General features: G+C 60.1%; 2 protein-coding genes and 1 non-coding gene across 4 annotated transcripts in view; all 3 read right to left on the bottom strand.

The window, feature by feature from the left end:
• Positions 1 to 3,096, bottom strand: part of INTS3 (integrator complex subunit 3) — a 33,004-nt gene extending 29,908 nt beyond the window's left edge. Inside the window, exons 1-2 of one of the 2 annotated variants that reach the window (XM_085533633.1) lie at positions 2,893 to 3,096; positions 598 to 681 (exon numbers count right to left, since the gene is read on the bottom strand). In XM_085533633.1, coding sequence (XP_085389759.1) covers positions 598 to 681; positions 2,893 to 2,994 — 186 coding nt within the window. In that variant the 5' untranslated portion in view covers positions 2,995 to 3,096. The remainder of the gene's footprint in view (positions 1 to 597; positions 682 to 2,892) is intronic. The other variant, XM_085533634.1, reaches the window with a different exon arrangement.
• A 1,411-nt stretch (positions 3,097 to 4,507) lies between these two features.
• On the bottom strand, positions 4,508 to 15,498 carry NPR1 (natriuretic peptide receptor 1). Its single transcript, XM_085533632.1, is given in 22 exon segments — positions 4,508 to 4,771; positions 5,475 to 5,566; positions 5,637 to 5,735; positions 6,730 to 6,904; positions 6,984 to 7,176; positions 7,788 to 7,934; positions 8,020 to 8,188; positions 8,990 to 9,145; positions 9,221 to 9,380; positions 9,485 to 9,556; positions 9,692 to 9,796; positions 9,868 to 9,945; positions 10,016 to 10,090; positions 10,184 to 10,304; positions 10,392 to 10,476; positions 10,553 to 10,688; positions 10,776 to 10,867; positions 11,484 to 11,619; positions 12,493 to 12,606; positions 12,853 to 13,055; positions 14,783 to 14,975; positions 14,977 to 15,498. Coding segments are annotated over 22 exon segments (3,141 nt in total). The 5' UTR covers positions 15,454 to 15,498; the 3' UTR covers positions 4,508 to 4,708.
• A 373-nt stretch (positions 15,499 to 15,871) lies between these two features.
• Positions 15,872 to 15,943, bottom strand: TRNAM-CAU (transfer RNA methionine (anticodon CAU)). The gene has a single exon. It is a non-coding gene; the product is annotated as a tRNA-Met (tRNA).
• Positions 15,944 to 16,224: the final 281 nt, after the last annotated feature.

The raw sequence follows: 16,224 nt of genomic DNA, 5'->3' as shown, positions 1-16,224 counted from the left end.
GGCCATGCAGCGCTCTGTGTGCCAACCCTCTTCCCATTAAGGAAAGGCAACTTTGTGCCATTCATTCCAAGAGCCCAAGGTGTTCTGGGGGAAGAAAAAAACACATCTGCCATATCTGAGAGCTGCTGGGATGTAACACAACAGCTCTCCTTATACGGTAACGTCTGCAGCGTGGCGGAGAGTATTTTAAGAGCACGCAGAGATAGAAATAAATGCTCCATCCTTCAGCAAAGGGCTGGAGCTGCCCTTCCCAGTGGTCTGCACTCGGTTTGTTTGGAGGCCAAGAAAAAGCTGAGCACTGCAAGAGGACAAAAATACATCAGCAATGCAAACACCGGGAGCACGTGAGCAGCAAACGGAGCCGCAGCACACGGTGCTCACGTGCTGCTGCAAGCTCAGCTCTGAGCAAGGAATTGAGCTCCCAAATCCAATCCGAAATGATGGCAGCCGCAGAGTTTTGGCTTTAAGCTTCTTGAAGAGCAGGGAGAACACGGCAGGTTCTGTTCCCTCTTAACGCCCCCTTTGCTCTCTGTGCTGGCACAGCATGAACTGCTCCTCCCAGGCTGAATTTCACCCCTTAGGGGAGATGTTACTTACGTGTGCATTGAGGGCATCGTTGGCCTCTCGCTCTGACAACCCGTTGGTCAGCGACGTCACGATGCCCACACACCTCTCCAGCTTCTGAAACAGAGCAAAGCACCATCAGCAGCGCATGGGATGGGAGCAGGGAGCCCAAAGCTCAGCCCATGGCACGAGCAGCACCCTCAGCTTCCAGGTGCCACATTAACACTGCTCTATGCACAGGTTTGGGTTGGAAATGCTGGTGTCATTTGGATAAGGGGGACAGCAGCACCCTCAGCTTCCAGATGCCACCTAAACACTGCTCTAAGCACAGGTTTGGGTTGGAAATACTGGTGTCATTTGGATAAGGGGGGACAGCAGCACCCTCAGCTTCCAGGTGCCACATTAACACTGCTCTATGCACAGGTTTGGGTTGGAAATACCGGAGTCATTTGGATAAGGGGGGGCAGCAGCACCATCAGCTTCCAGGTGCCACATTAACACTGCTCTAAGCACAGGTCTGGGTTGGAAATACTGGTGTCATTTGGATAAGGGGGGACAGCAGCACCATCAGCTTCCAGATGCCACACTAACATTGCTCCATGCACAGCTCTGGGTTGGAAATACCAGTGTCATTTGGATAAGGGGGGACAGCAGCACCATCAGCTTCCAGGTGCCACACTAACACTGCTCTATGCACAGCTTTGGGTTGGAAATACTGGTGTCACTTGGATAAGGGGGGGACAGCAGCACCCTCAGCTTCCAGGTGCCACACTAACACTGCTCCATGCACAGCTTTGGGTTGGAAATACCATTGTCATTTGGATAAGGGGGACAGCAGCACCCTCAGCTTCCAGGTGCCACATTAACACTGCTCTATGCACAGCTTTGGGTTGGAAATACCAGTGTCATTTGGATAAGGGGGACAGTGTTCAGAGCTGGGATGGAGGTGGGCTCCCCACCTGCATGAGCTGCTCCAGCCACAGCATGGAGCACCCTGGGGTTCTATGATGCCCCTTGAGCCCATTCAGCTCCCCATGGAGCTCTGCTGCAGCTGCTCAATGTCTGAGCTCTCCTGGAGCAACAGCTTTGGCTGGTTCACTGGTGAAGGCATAACCTTCGTATGGCCCAAAGGTGCTGATGTGTGATATCTCCTTCAGCAAAGAGCCCTATGAGGTTCCATAGGATGGAGATTGCAGCCCCGTGCCCATCTCTGGGGCAGGGAAAGCCCGAGCAGAGCAGACATCCCTATTTCCATGCAGCCCCTTTGGAGCTGGTGGTGATGGCAGCTCCCATTATTGCTCTGCAGTCACATCATTCTGATTATGGAGCTGATTGAGGACTCCCCTGCACATCAATGGGGTCATAGCAAAGAATTCATTGAGCAAAGGGTCAGCAGTTCTCCACTCAGAGGTGATATGGAAGAAGATCCAACTGCTGCAGCAGCTTCCATCTAAACTGAAGCCCAATGACTTTGCAAACACGATGGAGTTTTCCTGCACGTCCCCCATTCATTGAGCTCAATAGAAACAAAGTCATGGTGGTAAATCCATCAGTGGCTGGGAGCACCACTGATACCTGAGCTTGTGTTATCACACCAGATAGGAAGCAGGGAAGGAAGGATGGAAGAGAAGCTGCTGGAGGCCTCTTGTTGTTATGGGTTCTGTCTGTGTAGTGGAGCTGATGCTGGTGGAGCCCCAGATCCCATTAGATCCATACCAAGCAGGCAGAGCTGTATGAGACCAACCTGGGAACGGCCCAAGCAGAACTGGATGGGACCCAAAGCACACACAGGGACCACAGGGTGCTTGGAAGGAACATAAATACACTCCAACTCCAGACCTCGAGACCATTCCAGTCACCTCCCTGTTTTTTCCTCTTCTAACACAAATCCAACATGATGTTTTCTCAGTCTGCTCCGCCATAAGGACACGTTTCAATCCCACAATAAATAACCCTCCTCTCCCACAATCAAAGCCATCCAAGGGGGGCACAATAGAACCCCAGCATGGGTTGGAGGCCCCTCAGTTTCTCACCCTGTGAACCAGACACACACCAGAACTAAAGAAGAGATGGAAGATGCACCCACAGCCTCACAGCCCTGAGCACGGCTCCCTCCCCATTGGGCACCATTGGGAGCCCCCAATGCTCGTGGGCAGCCCCAAACCCCCCCCTACCTGCAGGAACCTCTTGGTGATGCTGTGTGAATCCAAACCCAATGCATGGCCCAACTCTGCTTGAGCTCCATAGGGACAAATAAGGGGTGCAGCACACACCCCCCCCCCCCCACCTCACCCTGCCCCCCTCCCCACCCCCCCACCCCACACCTACCTCCTCCAACTCATCCTTGGCATCCAGAAGGGTGGAGAGCAGCAACTTGCCTCCTCCTCCTCCTCCTCCTGCCGCTCCCCCCTTCCCCTTCTGCATCTCCATTGCTGCCGGGGGGGGGGGGGGGACCCCTACCCAAAGCAGGGGGGGGGGCTTAACCTAAGAGAAGCCCCCCCAGGGTTAAACCGGGTGTCCCCCCCCCCCAGTCCTTCCTCTGGCTGGAGGGTGGGGGGGGCTCGATGGGCACCCCCCGGTAACACTGAGATCCGGTAGTTGGGGGGGCACAAAGTGAGGGGGGGAATATGGGGGGGGTAAGGGGAATGAAGGTTGGGGGGGGATAATAAAGGGGGATGGGGGGGATAAAGGGGATGGGGGGGGTTAAAGGGGATAGGGGGGGATAAAGGGAGGGGATAAAGGGGGGGATAAGGGGGATAAAGGGGCTGGGGGGGGGATAATAAAGGGGATGGGGGGGGGGTTTAAAGGGGCTGAAGGGGGGTTTAAAGGGGGTTTAAAGGGGTTGGGGGGGGGGATAAGGGGGATAAAGAGAGTAAAGGGGGGGGATAAAGGGGATAAAGGGGATGGGGGGGGGGCTGCTCTTCGACCACTCTCGGCCCCCCCCCTGCCGCCGTGCGGGGCCCTATGGGGGATGCAGGCCGTACTGAGCCCCGGGGGGTAACGGGGGGAGGCGGCGGGGCTGACAGCTGCCCCGGAGGGACAGAGCCGGGCCTGGAGTGGGAGCAAAGCGGGGCGGGGGGTCGGTAACCGGGGTGGGGGGGGGAGCGGCGGCTGAGCGCCCCCCGCCCAGCGCCGCCGGCCGGAAGTTACTGAGGAAGGGACGGGAGGGACGGGGAGGAAGAGGAAGAGGCCGCAGCCGGAAGGTACCGCCCCCTCCACTCTGATTGGCCAATGGGAGAGGAGATGTGGGTTTGAGTGGCAGGGGGTGGAGAGGCGTGGCTAAGAGGAGGGGATTGACCAATGAGGAGCTGGGGGCGGGGTCTGGGGGCGGGGAAGCCACGCCCCCTGCGGGGGACCTGACGGGGATGGGGGGGGGGGCACCACGAAGCCCCCCCCACCATGGGCACGGATGTACCGGGACCCCAAACACCTGCCATGGGCACAGCCGAGTCCCTCCGACCCATCTCTGTGGTTAGGACCCCCATTTACCCCCCAACCCGTCCGCAGGACCCCCCTATAGATCCCCATGTGGAGCCCCCCCCAACCCCCACCTCATACCCCCCAATTAGCCCCCAATTACCCCCCGACCCGTCCACAGAACCCCCCTATAGATCCCCATGTGGAAGACCCCCAACCCCCACCTCATACCCCCCAATTACCCCCCAACCCGTCCGCAGGACCCCCCTATAGGGCTCCCCATGTGGAAGCCCCCCACTCATACCCCCCAATTACCCCCCAACCCGTCAGCAGGACCCCCCTATAGGGCTCCCCATGTGGAAGCCCCCCCCCTCATGCCCCCCCCCTCCCCCTTATTCTCTCTTCTCTATCTCCACGACCGGGATTTGGGGAGGGGGGTGGCACCCTATGGTTCAATGGGGTCGTGGCATTTGGGGGGGGGGGGGGGGGCAATGGTGGGGGGGGGGGGGAAGAGATACAGACACGCTTTATTACACGCAGCTTTATTACAAAAACCCATCGCTCCGGTATCGCCGTCCTGGGTGGGGTTGGGGGGGGGGGGGGGGCACCGATACCGACCCGAACCGGGACACGGGGGCCCTTCCCCCCCCCCCCTCCCACCCGGAGCCGTGGGGTTCGTCCCCCGTATGGCTCCACTCGGGGGGGTCTCTGGGTGGGGTGGGGGGGCTCAGCCCCTTGTGCTGCTCCCTCGCTCCCCCAGCAGCCAATAGGTCCGCACCTTGCCCTTACCCTGTGTGTGTGGGGGGGGGGTACAATGAGCTCTGTTACCCCAATGGGGCTGGGGGACTTTGAGGGGGCTTTGGGCAGAGTGTAGGGGGTGCCTGTGTCCCATTGGGATCAGGGTGCAAGGGGGGGAGGGGGTTAGAGGGGAACCCCATTGGGATGAGAGCACAGTGGGTTCCCATTGGGAGCGCCCATAGCCCATTGGGACTGGGGCAATGAGGATGGGTTCCCATTGCCCCATTGGGATCAGGGCCCAGGGGTTCCCATTAGTCCATTGGGATCAGTGCCTATAGGTTCCCATTGCCCCATTGGGATCGGAGCCTGGGGATTCCCATTGCTCCATTGGGATCGGGGCCCAGAGATTCCCATTGCCCCATTGGGATTGGGGCCTGGGGTTTCCCATTGCCCTGTTGGGACTGGAGCCCAGAGATTCCCATTAGTCCATTGGGATCAGTGCCTATAGGTTCCCATTGCCCCATTGGGACTGGGGCCCAGAGGTTCCCATTGCCCCATTGGGATCAGGACCCAGGGGTTCCCATTGCCCTATTGGGATCAGTGCCTAGATGTTCCCATTGCCCCATTGGGATTAGGTCCCAGGGGTTCCCATTGCCCCATTAGGATTGAGGTGTAGGGTTTACCCTATTAGGGTTGGGGTACAGAGTGTACCCATTGGGACCCCATTGGGGTGGGTTGGGGCTGATGCTGCTCACCTTCATCTCCACGTCACCCCGCAGCTCCAACTCGAAGCATCCAAACTCCTCCAGCACTTCTTTGGTCACCGCCGAGATGTGGATCTTCAGGGCTGGATGGGGACGGCCCCATCAGCACCCATGGGTGCCCCCTGACCCCCATCTGGCCCCACACATCCTCACCTTCACCATTGGACTCCATGCGTGAGGCTGTGTTCACAGTGTCCCCAAAGAGGCAGTACCGGGGCATCTTCAGACCCACCACACCAGCACAGACGGGCCCTGCATGGCCCCAGTGAGCCCCCAGCCCCCACCCCACCGATCCTTATTTCCATATCTCTGTCCTTAGCCCCCCTAACCCCATATGGATGCCATGTCCCCGTCCTTCTCTGACCCATTTGGCTGCCATGTCTCCATCCCAACCCCAATCACCCACATGGGTGCCACATCCCCAACCCAACATCCTCTATGGATGACACGTCCCCACTCCAGTGTTCCCATCCCAATGTCCCCTATGGATGCCACTTCCCCATCCCAATGTCCCCATCCCCACCCCAACATCCCCATCTCCATCCCAACGTCCCCATCTCCATCCCAACGTCCCCATCTCCATCCTGACATGCCCATCCCCACTCCAATATCCCCATCCCAACGTCCTCATCTCCATCCCAGTGTCCCCAATCTCCATCTCAATGTCCCCATCCCCACTCCAACATCCCCACCCCAATCTCCATTCCAACATCTTCATCCCCACCCCAACATCCCCATCCCCATGTCCCCATCTCCATCCCAATGTCCCCATCTCCATCCCTGTGTCCCCATCCCCATCCCCATGTCCGCATCTCCATCCCAACATCCCCATCTCCATCCCAATGTCCCCATTTCCATCCCAATGTCCCCATCTCCATCCCAATGTCCCCATCTCCATCCCAACGTCCCCATCTCCATCCCAACATCCCCATCTCCATCCCCGTGTCCCCATCTCCATCCCTGTGTCCCCATCCCCATCCCCATGTCCGCATCTCCATCCCAACATCCCCATCTCCATCCCAATGTCCCCATCTCCATCCCAACGTCCCCATCCCCATCCCAACATCCCCATCTCCATCCCAATGTCCCCATTTCCATCCCAACATCCCCATCTCCATCCCAACATCCCCATCTCCATCCCAACATCCCCATCTCCATCCCAATGTCCCCATTCCAACATCCCCATCCCTATCTCCCCATCCCCACCCCAAAACCCCCTTATGGACACCAGTCCCCCCCTGCTGACCCGTGTGGATGCCGATACGCAGCCGGAGCTGCTGCTGCGGGCGATGGCGGATGCGGAAGGAGCGGACGGCGTCCAACAACGCCAACGCCATGCGAGCCACCTCCCGTGCATGCAGCTTCCCATTGCGCACCGGCAACCCCGACACCACCATGTAGGCATCCCCAATGGTCTCCACCTTTTGGGGAGGGGGGACTAGGTGTGAAAAGGGGGTGGTGGGGAGGGAGGGATGCACATAGAGCTCTTTATCGACCTACCTTGTAGACGTCGAAGTTGTCGATGATGGCGTCGAAGCAGGTGTAGAGGTCGTTGAGCAACGTCACCACCTGCATTGGGGTACTCTCGGCCGACAGCGCCGTGAAGCCCACGATGTCGCTGAAGTAGATGGTGACGCTGTCAAACGCCTCCGCCTGCACCGTCTCCCCCCTCTTCAGCTGCTCCGCCACCGAGCTGCAGACATGGCGGGGTGGGTGAGATGGGGACGCGGCCCCTCTTGGTGCCCCCAACCCCACATTGTGCCGTGACCCTCCTTTGGTGGAGGTCTCCATTGATGGAAGACCCATCATTGGGTTGGGCACCATTTGGGCACCCCAACCTATAGGGGGACCCTTGGGATTCTGAGTCCCTCTGATCACCCCACACCATGCCTGGGTCTCCCAGCCCCACAGCCACGCGGAGAATCCTGTAGGGAACCCCAACCTATAAGGGGATCCTTGGGATTCCCAGTCCCTCTGATCACCCCACACCATCATGGGGTTCCCTGGGTCTCCCAGCCCCACAGCCACGCGGAGAATCCTGTAGGGAACCCCAACCTATAAGGGGATCCTTGGGATTCCAAGTCCCTCTGATCACCCCACACCATCCCTGGATCTCCCAGCCCCACAGCCATGTAGAGAATGCCATAGGGAACCCCAACATATAAGGGGATCCTTGGGATTCCAAGTCCCTCTGATCACCCCACACCATTCCTGGGTCTTCCAGCCCCACAGCCACGTAGGGAATCCCATAGGGAACCCAGCATGAGGAAGGCTGGGGGGATGCTGGCTTTGTGGGGTGCTCACTGGGGGAGGATCTGGTAGAGCAGAGCCTCAGCCTTGCGCTTCTCCTCCAGGTAGGCCTGGGTGCGCTCCTCCACCAGCTCCTCCAGGTTGTTGGCGTACTGCTCCATGCGTGACAACAGGTTGTCCAGGATGTTGCTGCTGCTCTCCCTGCAACAGAGGGGTCAGTGGTGGCATGGGGTGGGGGGGACCTTTGGGGGGCTCCTCCTGTGGGGGTGGTGGGAGGTGGAGGCACCTGTTGAACTTGCGGAGCTGGACTTTGATCTGGTTGAAGTCGGGGCGCTCCAGGACGTCCTCGGCCCAGCAGTGCTGCATCAGCTGGCCCAGCTCCTCCATGTGGCACCCCACGTTGGCCGAGGGGCGGAAGCTGGGGCGCTCCCCGCTCTTCACCCTCTCGATGATCTCTGCAGGGAGGAGAACCCATCAGCAGGTCCAAAAATCCAACAAGTCCAAGAACCCAACAGTAGCTCCAACAATAAACTCAAACAGCAGATTCATGAACCCAACAGTGCATCCAAGAACTCAACAGTAGGTTTAAGAACCCAACAGCCCTTCCAAGAACCCAACAGCCCATCCAAGAACCCCAAAGCTCATTCAAGAACCCAATAATGGGTTTAAGAACCCAACAGCCCTTTCAAGAACCCAAAATCCCTTCCAAGAACCCAACAGCCCATCCAAGAACCCAACAATGGGTTCAAGAACCCAACAGCCCTTTCAAGAACCCCAAAGCCCTTCCAAGAACCCCAGAGCTCATCCAAGAACCCAACAACAGCTCCAAGAACCCAACAACATGTTTAAGAACCCAACAGCCCTTCCTAGAACCCAACACCCTGTCCAAGAACACAAGAGTCCATCCAAGAACCCCAAAGCCCACCCAGGAACCCAATAATAGGTTTAAGAACCCAACAGCCCATCCAGGAACCCAACAACAGTTCCAAGAACCCAACAATAGGTTTAAGAACCAAACAGCCCTTCCAAGAACCCAAGAGCCCATCCAGGAACCCCAAACCCCTTCCAAGAACCCAACAGCCCATCCAGGAACCCAACAACAGTTCCAAGAACCCAACAATAGGTTTAAGAACCCAACAGCCCATCCAAGAACCCAACAGCCCATCCAGGAACCCAACAGCCCATCCAGGAACCCACCACTGGTTGACACCCCCCCACCCAACACACCCCCAGCCACATCCCCACCTCCCTGTCACCTTTGGGGCTCAGATCCATCCCCTCCACGTAGAAGACTCCGTTGCGCAGCGCGATCTCTTGCAGGATGATCCCAAAGCTGTACACGTCTCCCTTCTGCGTACCGCGGGCCGGCGGTACCTCCATACGCAGCAACTCCGGTGCCGTCCACAGCTTCTCTGCAGCACCAGGACGGGGTCAGCCAGGCAGGGACGTCGGGGATGGAGCGTGGGGCTCAGCGGGACGGGGCTCACTGGCAAAGAGTGAATGGGTGTCGTCGCCATCGGGGGCCACGCGGAAGCTCTCCAGCCCATAGTCGGTGATCTTCAGCACGAAGCGACTGTCCACCACGCAGTTGGAGGACTTGAGGTTGCCGTGGGACATGAAGACGCCGTTGTGAAGGAACTGCATCCCCTGGTAGGGTGAGGAGGGAGGGTTGGATGCTGTCGTCCCCCCCTCCAACCCATCCCATTTCCAATTGGGGTTCAATTGGGATGGGGTTCCCGCTGGCTCGTTACCTTAACGATGTCAAGAGTGAGGGAGTAGCGGAACATCCAGTCCAAAGTGATGCTTTCATTCTCCAGGATGTCCTGGGGATGCAGGGAGGGCACAGCGCTGTCCCCCCATCCCATGCAGCACCATGGGGCAATGGGCCTATTGAACCCAATGTGGGGTGCAGGGCTGGGCTCAATGGGTCCCCCCCGGGTGTAGGGACCCCCCGGTACCTGCAGGCTCCCACGTGGGCAGTACTCAGTCAGGATGCAGATGTTTGGGGGGTCGGTGCAGGCGCCGATGAAACGAGTCAGGTGCTCGTTTTGGACGTCTCTCATCTGAGGGGCAGCGAGGTGTGGGGCTCTGCCCCACTGCAAGGACCCCCCAGCCCTCCCCCAGCCCCACCTACATGCTTCAGCTCAAACAGGACCTTGCGCGTCAGCTCGATCCGCTTGCGGTTGAGGTGCTTGATGGCCACCAGGTTGCCCTGGGGACAAGTGGGGCGGTGGGTGCTCACTGGGGTGGGGGTCTCCAGCCCCATTCCCATATCCCCATACCTTATAATACGCCGTCTTGGCGTAGACCTGGAACTGCCCCTCTGCCGTCATCAGCGAGCCGTAGTTGGAGCCTCTCTGTGTTGTGGGGGGATGATGTGGGATGAGCTGATCCCCACCCCATCCTGATCCCACCCCATCCCACCCCATGGGGACGCAGCAGACACCCACCAGGGACAGGGTGAGTTTGCTGCCTGCGCTGCGCAGGTGCTTCTCCATGCTGCTCATCTGCAGGTCCTCCCAGCGCACGCGCCACAGCTCGGCCGCCAGCTCCTTCTCCAGCTGCAGCTTCCTGCACCCAACCACAGCCTGAGACCCCCACGGACCCCCCCACTCCCACCTTCCCCCCTCCCCAACCACCCCCCTCCCCACATCCCACCTGTAGATGAAGAAGGAGACGATGGTGATGGCCAGCAGGACGAGGCTGAGCGCCAGAGACAGCACCTCCAATGTGCTCAGGTTGGCTGTAGGGTGAGATGGGGGTGGTGAGGGGCTGTGGGACCCCCCTGGGGGTCGTACCCCCTCCCATCCACCTCTCACCCTTCCGGCACTGTGGGTCATTGTGGTCGAAACCACATGGGGGGACATCGGAGGGGACGACGTTCCCTGGCCAATGGATGTCACGTCCTGGCACCATATGGAGCTCCTTGGTGGTGCCGTTGTAGTTGGCCACGATCTGGGTGGGATGGAAGGGGAGAATATGGGGGGGATCAGGACATCCCTGTGGGGCTGTGGGGTTACCCTATCCCAGTGTAGCTCCCACCTGGAAGTCCCCGCTCGTGGGGTCCATGTCCCATAGGGAGTAGTCGCTCTCCCTGTCCCCATTCTCATCGATCCTCAGGAACCCGGTGACACCTGGGGATGAATGAGGGGCTCGGGGTAGGGCACAGGGAGCCCAGAATGGGGACAGTGGGTTTGTGTGTCCCATAGGGGGTGCACAGCATTGTCCTGCTGAGTCTGACCCCAAAACAGCCACTTGGGAGTGGGGTGGTGGGGTGGCAGTCAGTCTTGTGGGATGGGGATGGGGATGGGATGGGATGGGATGGGATGAGATGGGATGGGATGAGATGGGATGGGATGGGATGGGATGGGATGGGATGGGATGGGATGGGGTGGGATGGGGTGGGATGGGGTGGGATGGAACAGGGATGGGGATGGGATGGGATGGGGATGGGGATGGGGATGGGATGGGATGGGATGGGATGAGATGGGATGGGATGGGATGGGATGGGATGGGATGGGATGGGATGGGATGGGATGGGATGGGATGGGATGGGATGGGATGGGATGAGGAGGGAATGGGGATGGGATGGGAGTGGGAAGGGGGTGGGATGGGGATGGGGAAGAAGATGGAGGAGGGGATGGGGAAGGGGATGGGGAAGGGGATGGGGATAGGATGGGATGGAGATGGGATGGAATGGAATGGGATGGGGATGGGATGGGATGGGATGGGGATGGGGTGGACACCCACCATAGAAGGTGCGGTTCCACATCTGCTGGGTGATGGCGGAGGCGTTGGTGATGGAGCCGCCGTGCTGCAGCGTCTCATTGACGGCGTGAGCGTAGAGCAGCACCCCATCATGGAAGGCGGCCGCGATGAAATTCATCTGAGGGCACAGACAGGGGTGGGATCAGCGGCCCCAGCAGCCTGGATCCATCCTGCATCCCCTGGACCAGCACCCCCAGCTCCATCCCATGTCCTCAATGTCCCCAGCTCCATCCCAAGTCCCCTCATCCCAATGTCCCCATGTCAATCCCATGTCCTCAGTGTCCTCATCCCAATCCCATGTCCCTCACCCCAATGTCTTCAGCTCCATCCCTTGTCATCAGTGTCCATCATCCCAATGTCCCCATCTCTATCCCATGTCCTCAGTGTCCCCATCCCATGTCCCTCACCCCAATGTCCCCATCTCCATCCCATGTCCCAAAATCCCAATGTCCCCATGTCAATCCCATGTCCTCAGTGTCCCCATCCCATGTCCCTCACCCCAATGTCCCCATGTCACCAGTGTCCCTCATCCCAATGTCTCCATCTCCATCCCATGTCCCCACACCCCAATGTTCCCATCTCTATCCCATGTCCTCAATGTCCTCATCCCAGTCCCATGTCCCTCACCCCAATGTCTTCAGCTCCATCCCTTGACATCAGTGTCCATCATCCCAATGTCCCCATCTATATCCCATGTCCCAAAATCCCAATGTCCCCATGTCAATCCCATGTCCTCAGTGTCCCCATCCCAATCCCATGTCCCTCACCCCAATGTCCCCATCTCTATCCCATGTCCCCACATCCCAATGTCCCCATCCCCATCCCATGTCCCTCACCCCAATGTCCCCATGTCACCAGTGTCCCTCACCCCAACGTCTCCATCTCCATCCCACATCCCCTCATCCCAACATCCCCACCCCATGTCCCCCCACCCCAACGCCCCCATCCCCACCCCGTGCCCCCTCCCCATCCCCCTGTCCCCACTCCGCACCAATCCATCCCTCATAGTGAAGTTGAAGTGGGTCAGCGCCTCCTCCTTCAGCCTCTCCACGAACGGTCGGTACTCGGGGTTCTCGGGCTCTTTGTATGTGATAATGGTGACAGCCTGGGGGGGTGGACACACAGTTGGGGGGTGGGCTGGCAGAGGGGTCCCCAAGCCCCGGGTAGGGCTGGCTTTGTGCCGCCCCTATTAATAGCCGGCAGGCAGCGCTGGAGCCGGGACATGGGGAAATGAATGTGGCTTCCTTCCTCCAACTGAGCTGCCAGCATTGAGCAGGGGGTGGGGGGCAGCACTGGGGGGGTGAGGGTTTACCCATAGGGGTGTGCAGTGATTTGAGGGGGGGGCTCCCACCTGGAAGGCCTCCCTGGCGCTGTCGTCGTGGCGGTCCCCTCGCTTCCAGGGCTGCTGGGGGTCGGGGAAGCCGCCCCCCCCCTGCAGGCTGGCCCCGAAGATGTCGATGTAAAAGAAGGCGAATTCTCCTCGTGTCAGCCCCTCTCTCCACGCCTGCAGCATCAGCTCCCGCAGCGTGTCCGGAGCGCAGCACACATACACCACTGCGGGGCGGGGGGTCACGGCACGGCCCCCCCCGGGGCTGGGAGCCCAATGGGGGGCGGTGACAGCCCCAAACCCCCCCACGTTACCGGGAACGACGGAACCTCACAACCCCCGTTACAACCGCGCCGTGCCCCCCACCACCATACGCTACACCTCGGAGGGGGGACACTGAGGGGTCGCTGCCCGCTGCCCCCCCCCCCCATCCCACCCCCCCGGGCCCGGCCCGACGTTTCCTGTTTTCCCGACTCCGTTTCCTCCTCCCGGATCGACGCCCGCGATCTGTGCCCCGCAACCCCGACGGTGCCCCCCCCCCCCGGGTCCCCCCGGGCAGCACCGCAACGTCGTGTCCGCCGAGGAGCGGAGGGGGCACTCGGACGGCACCGCATTAAACCCCGCACATCGCTCTCAAGCCCCGCACATCGTCCTCAAGCCGGTCATATCGTTCTGAAGCCCCGCACATCTCTCTCAAGCCCCGCACATCGCTCTCAAACCCCGCACATCGCTCTCAAGCTCCTCACATCATTCTAAAGCCCCTCACATCGCTCTCAAGCCCAGCACATCGCACTCAAACCCCTCACATCGCTCTCAAGCCCCGCACATCGTTCTCAAGCCCCGCACATCGTTCTCAAACCCCGCACATCGTTCTCAAGCTCCGCAAATCACTCTCCAGCCCCGCACATCGCTCTCAAGCCCCTCACATTGCTCTCAAGCCACTCACATCGTTCTCAAGCCCCTCACATCACTCTCCAGCCCCGCACATCGCTCTCAAGCCCCGCACGTCGCTCTCAAGCCCCGCACGTCGTCCTCAAGCCGGTCATATCGTTCTGAAGCCCCGCACATCCCTCTCAAGCCTCGCACATCGTTCCCAAGCCCCTCACATAGTTCTGAAGCCCCTCACATCGCTCTCAAGCCCCTCACATCGCTCTCAAGCCCCGCACATCGTTCTCAAACCCCTCACATCGCTCTCAAGCTCCTCACATCATTCTAAAGCCCCTCACATTGCTCTCAAGCCCCGCACGTCGCTCTCCAGCCCCGCACATCGCTCTCAAGCCCCGCACATCGCTCTCAAGCCCCGCACATCGCTCTGAAGCCCCGCACATCGTTCTCAAGCCCAACACATCACTCTCCAGCCCCGCACATCGTTCTCAAGCTCAACACGTCGCTCTCAAGCCCCTCACATCGTTCTCAAGCCCCGCACATCGCTCTCAAGCCCCGCACATCGCTCTCAAACCCCGCACATCGTTCTCACACCTGCACGTTCCAACTCTAAGCCCCTCACATCGTCCTCAAGCCGGTCATATCGTTCTGAAGCCCCGCACATCCCTCTCAAGCCTCGCACATCGTTCTCAAGCCCCTCACATAGTTCTGAAGCCCCGCACATCGCTCTCCAGCCCCGCACATCGTTCTCAAGCTCCTCACATCATTCTAAAGCCCAACACGTCGCTCTCCAGCCCCGCACATCGCTCTGAAGCCCCTCACATGGTTCTCAAGCCCCTCACATCACTCTCAAGCCCCTCACACCGTTCTCAAGCCCCGCACATCGCTCTCAAGCCCCGCACATCGCTCTCAAGCCCCGCACATCGCTCTCAAACCCCGCACATCGCTCTCAAGCCCCGCACATCGCTCTCATACCCCGCACATCGCTCTCACACCTGCGTGTTCCAACTCTCCCCTTCGAGCAGCCGCTCCGTCCCACCCCGTCCCGCACGCCCCAACCCGCACTCACCGCGTCCCTTCTGCCGGATCTCCTGGATGATAAACGAGTAATTCCCCCGGTGTCGGAACACCACGTCGAGCACCGTCATGTTGTTCAGGGTCGGCAGTTGAACGTACAACCCTTCGGCGGCGAAGAAGCACGGCCGGTCGTCCACTCTCTCGTCCCAATAAACGAGCAGCGCCCGCCTCGCCCACCCGTAGCGCCCGGTGCAGCCGCACTCCCAGCTCGCCCAGTTTACGGTGGCTCGGCCCCACTCGAGTCGTTAACGGGAACTGCTCCCGTTTATCGTCGAAGCCGTGAGCTTCGGCCCCCGCCGTTACAAGCGGCAGCCCCCAATGGCTCGTGAAACGAGCGACCGGAGCAGCCGCGTACACGCAGCCCGGTCCCACGAACGCAGCGGGTTGGTGGGCGAGCCGTAAATCCACGGCAGCGATCGGTGCGGCCATCTCGGAGCACAACCCGTGTCTGTCCTCGCTGTTACCGAACACCCAACGTAACTCGTGGCCGGTCAATAGATCCCCACGAGAGTTCACGGCGGCTGCAGCCAAACGAACGGCGGGTCCCACGCGTGGCCAAGCCCACGGGTACGACAGGTTCCTCTCGGGCAGCACCACGGCCAACGTCAGGGCGGCCCCGGGGGCCCCGCACAGCAGCAGCGCCCCGCACAGCGCCGCCAGCATCGCCGCGAGTGGCCGCGGCCCCGCGAGTCCGGCCCGTCCTTCCCCCCCCCCCGGCCGACACGGAGGGTTGCGCCCATCGCTGCATTAACCCCTTCGTGGCCGAACGCTGATAACCCCGCCCCACGCGTGTCTGTGTGTGTGTGGGGGGGCCATTAGGGTGGGTGAGGGGGGTCGGACACGCGTGGGGTTGAGAACAGACGGACCCCACGCTGTGGTTGTCCCCCCCCCCCCCCGTTACAACGGAGCGTGGCCCCCCCCCACCCGTGACCCCCCACGCGTGACTCTCCCATTGCCGGCATTGAGAGAAGCGGAGTCAGAGCGACACAGCGCAGCGCTGGAGGAGGTGGAAGTAATTAAAGAGCTTAATTAAAGCGCTAATTAACAAAAAAACAATCGGGGTATGAGGGTAAAAGTGAACTAGCAGAGGATGGTTTCGATCCATCGACCTCTGGGTTATGGGCCCAGCACGCTTCCGCTGCGCCACTCTGCTGGTTGTCAATGGACCTTCTCCATTGCATATGAGGCTGATCTCATTGGCCGCCTCTCATTGGCGCATGCGCAGCGCGCTGCCCGCAGCCCCATTCACAAACTCCTCCATCTGCCGCCGTTAGCCCAGCGCATGCGCAGAGCTACACACCCACTCGTCCCTCCTCCCATCCGTTAACTATTCCTGATTGGCGACTTAAAATCCGCCGCTGTAGATTGACGGCTGTGCGAGCCAATAGCCTGCGGAGGAGTCTCACCATTGGCTAGCCTCGCGGGGGTTGGCAA

The sequence above is a fragment of the Coturnix japonica genome, unplaced genomic scaffold (assembly GCF_054131305.1).
Source record: "Coturnix japonica strain WE unplaced genomic scaffold, WE-NBRP24 Scf062, whole genome shotgun sequence".
Classification (NCBI taxonomy): domain Eukaryota; kingdom Metazoa; phylum Chordata; class Aves; order Galliformes; family Phasianidae; genus Coturnix; species Coturnix japonica.
This window is presented reverse-complemented; position numbering and strand designations above follow the sequence as displayed.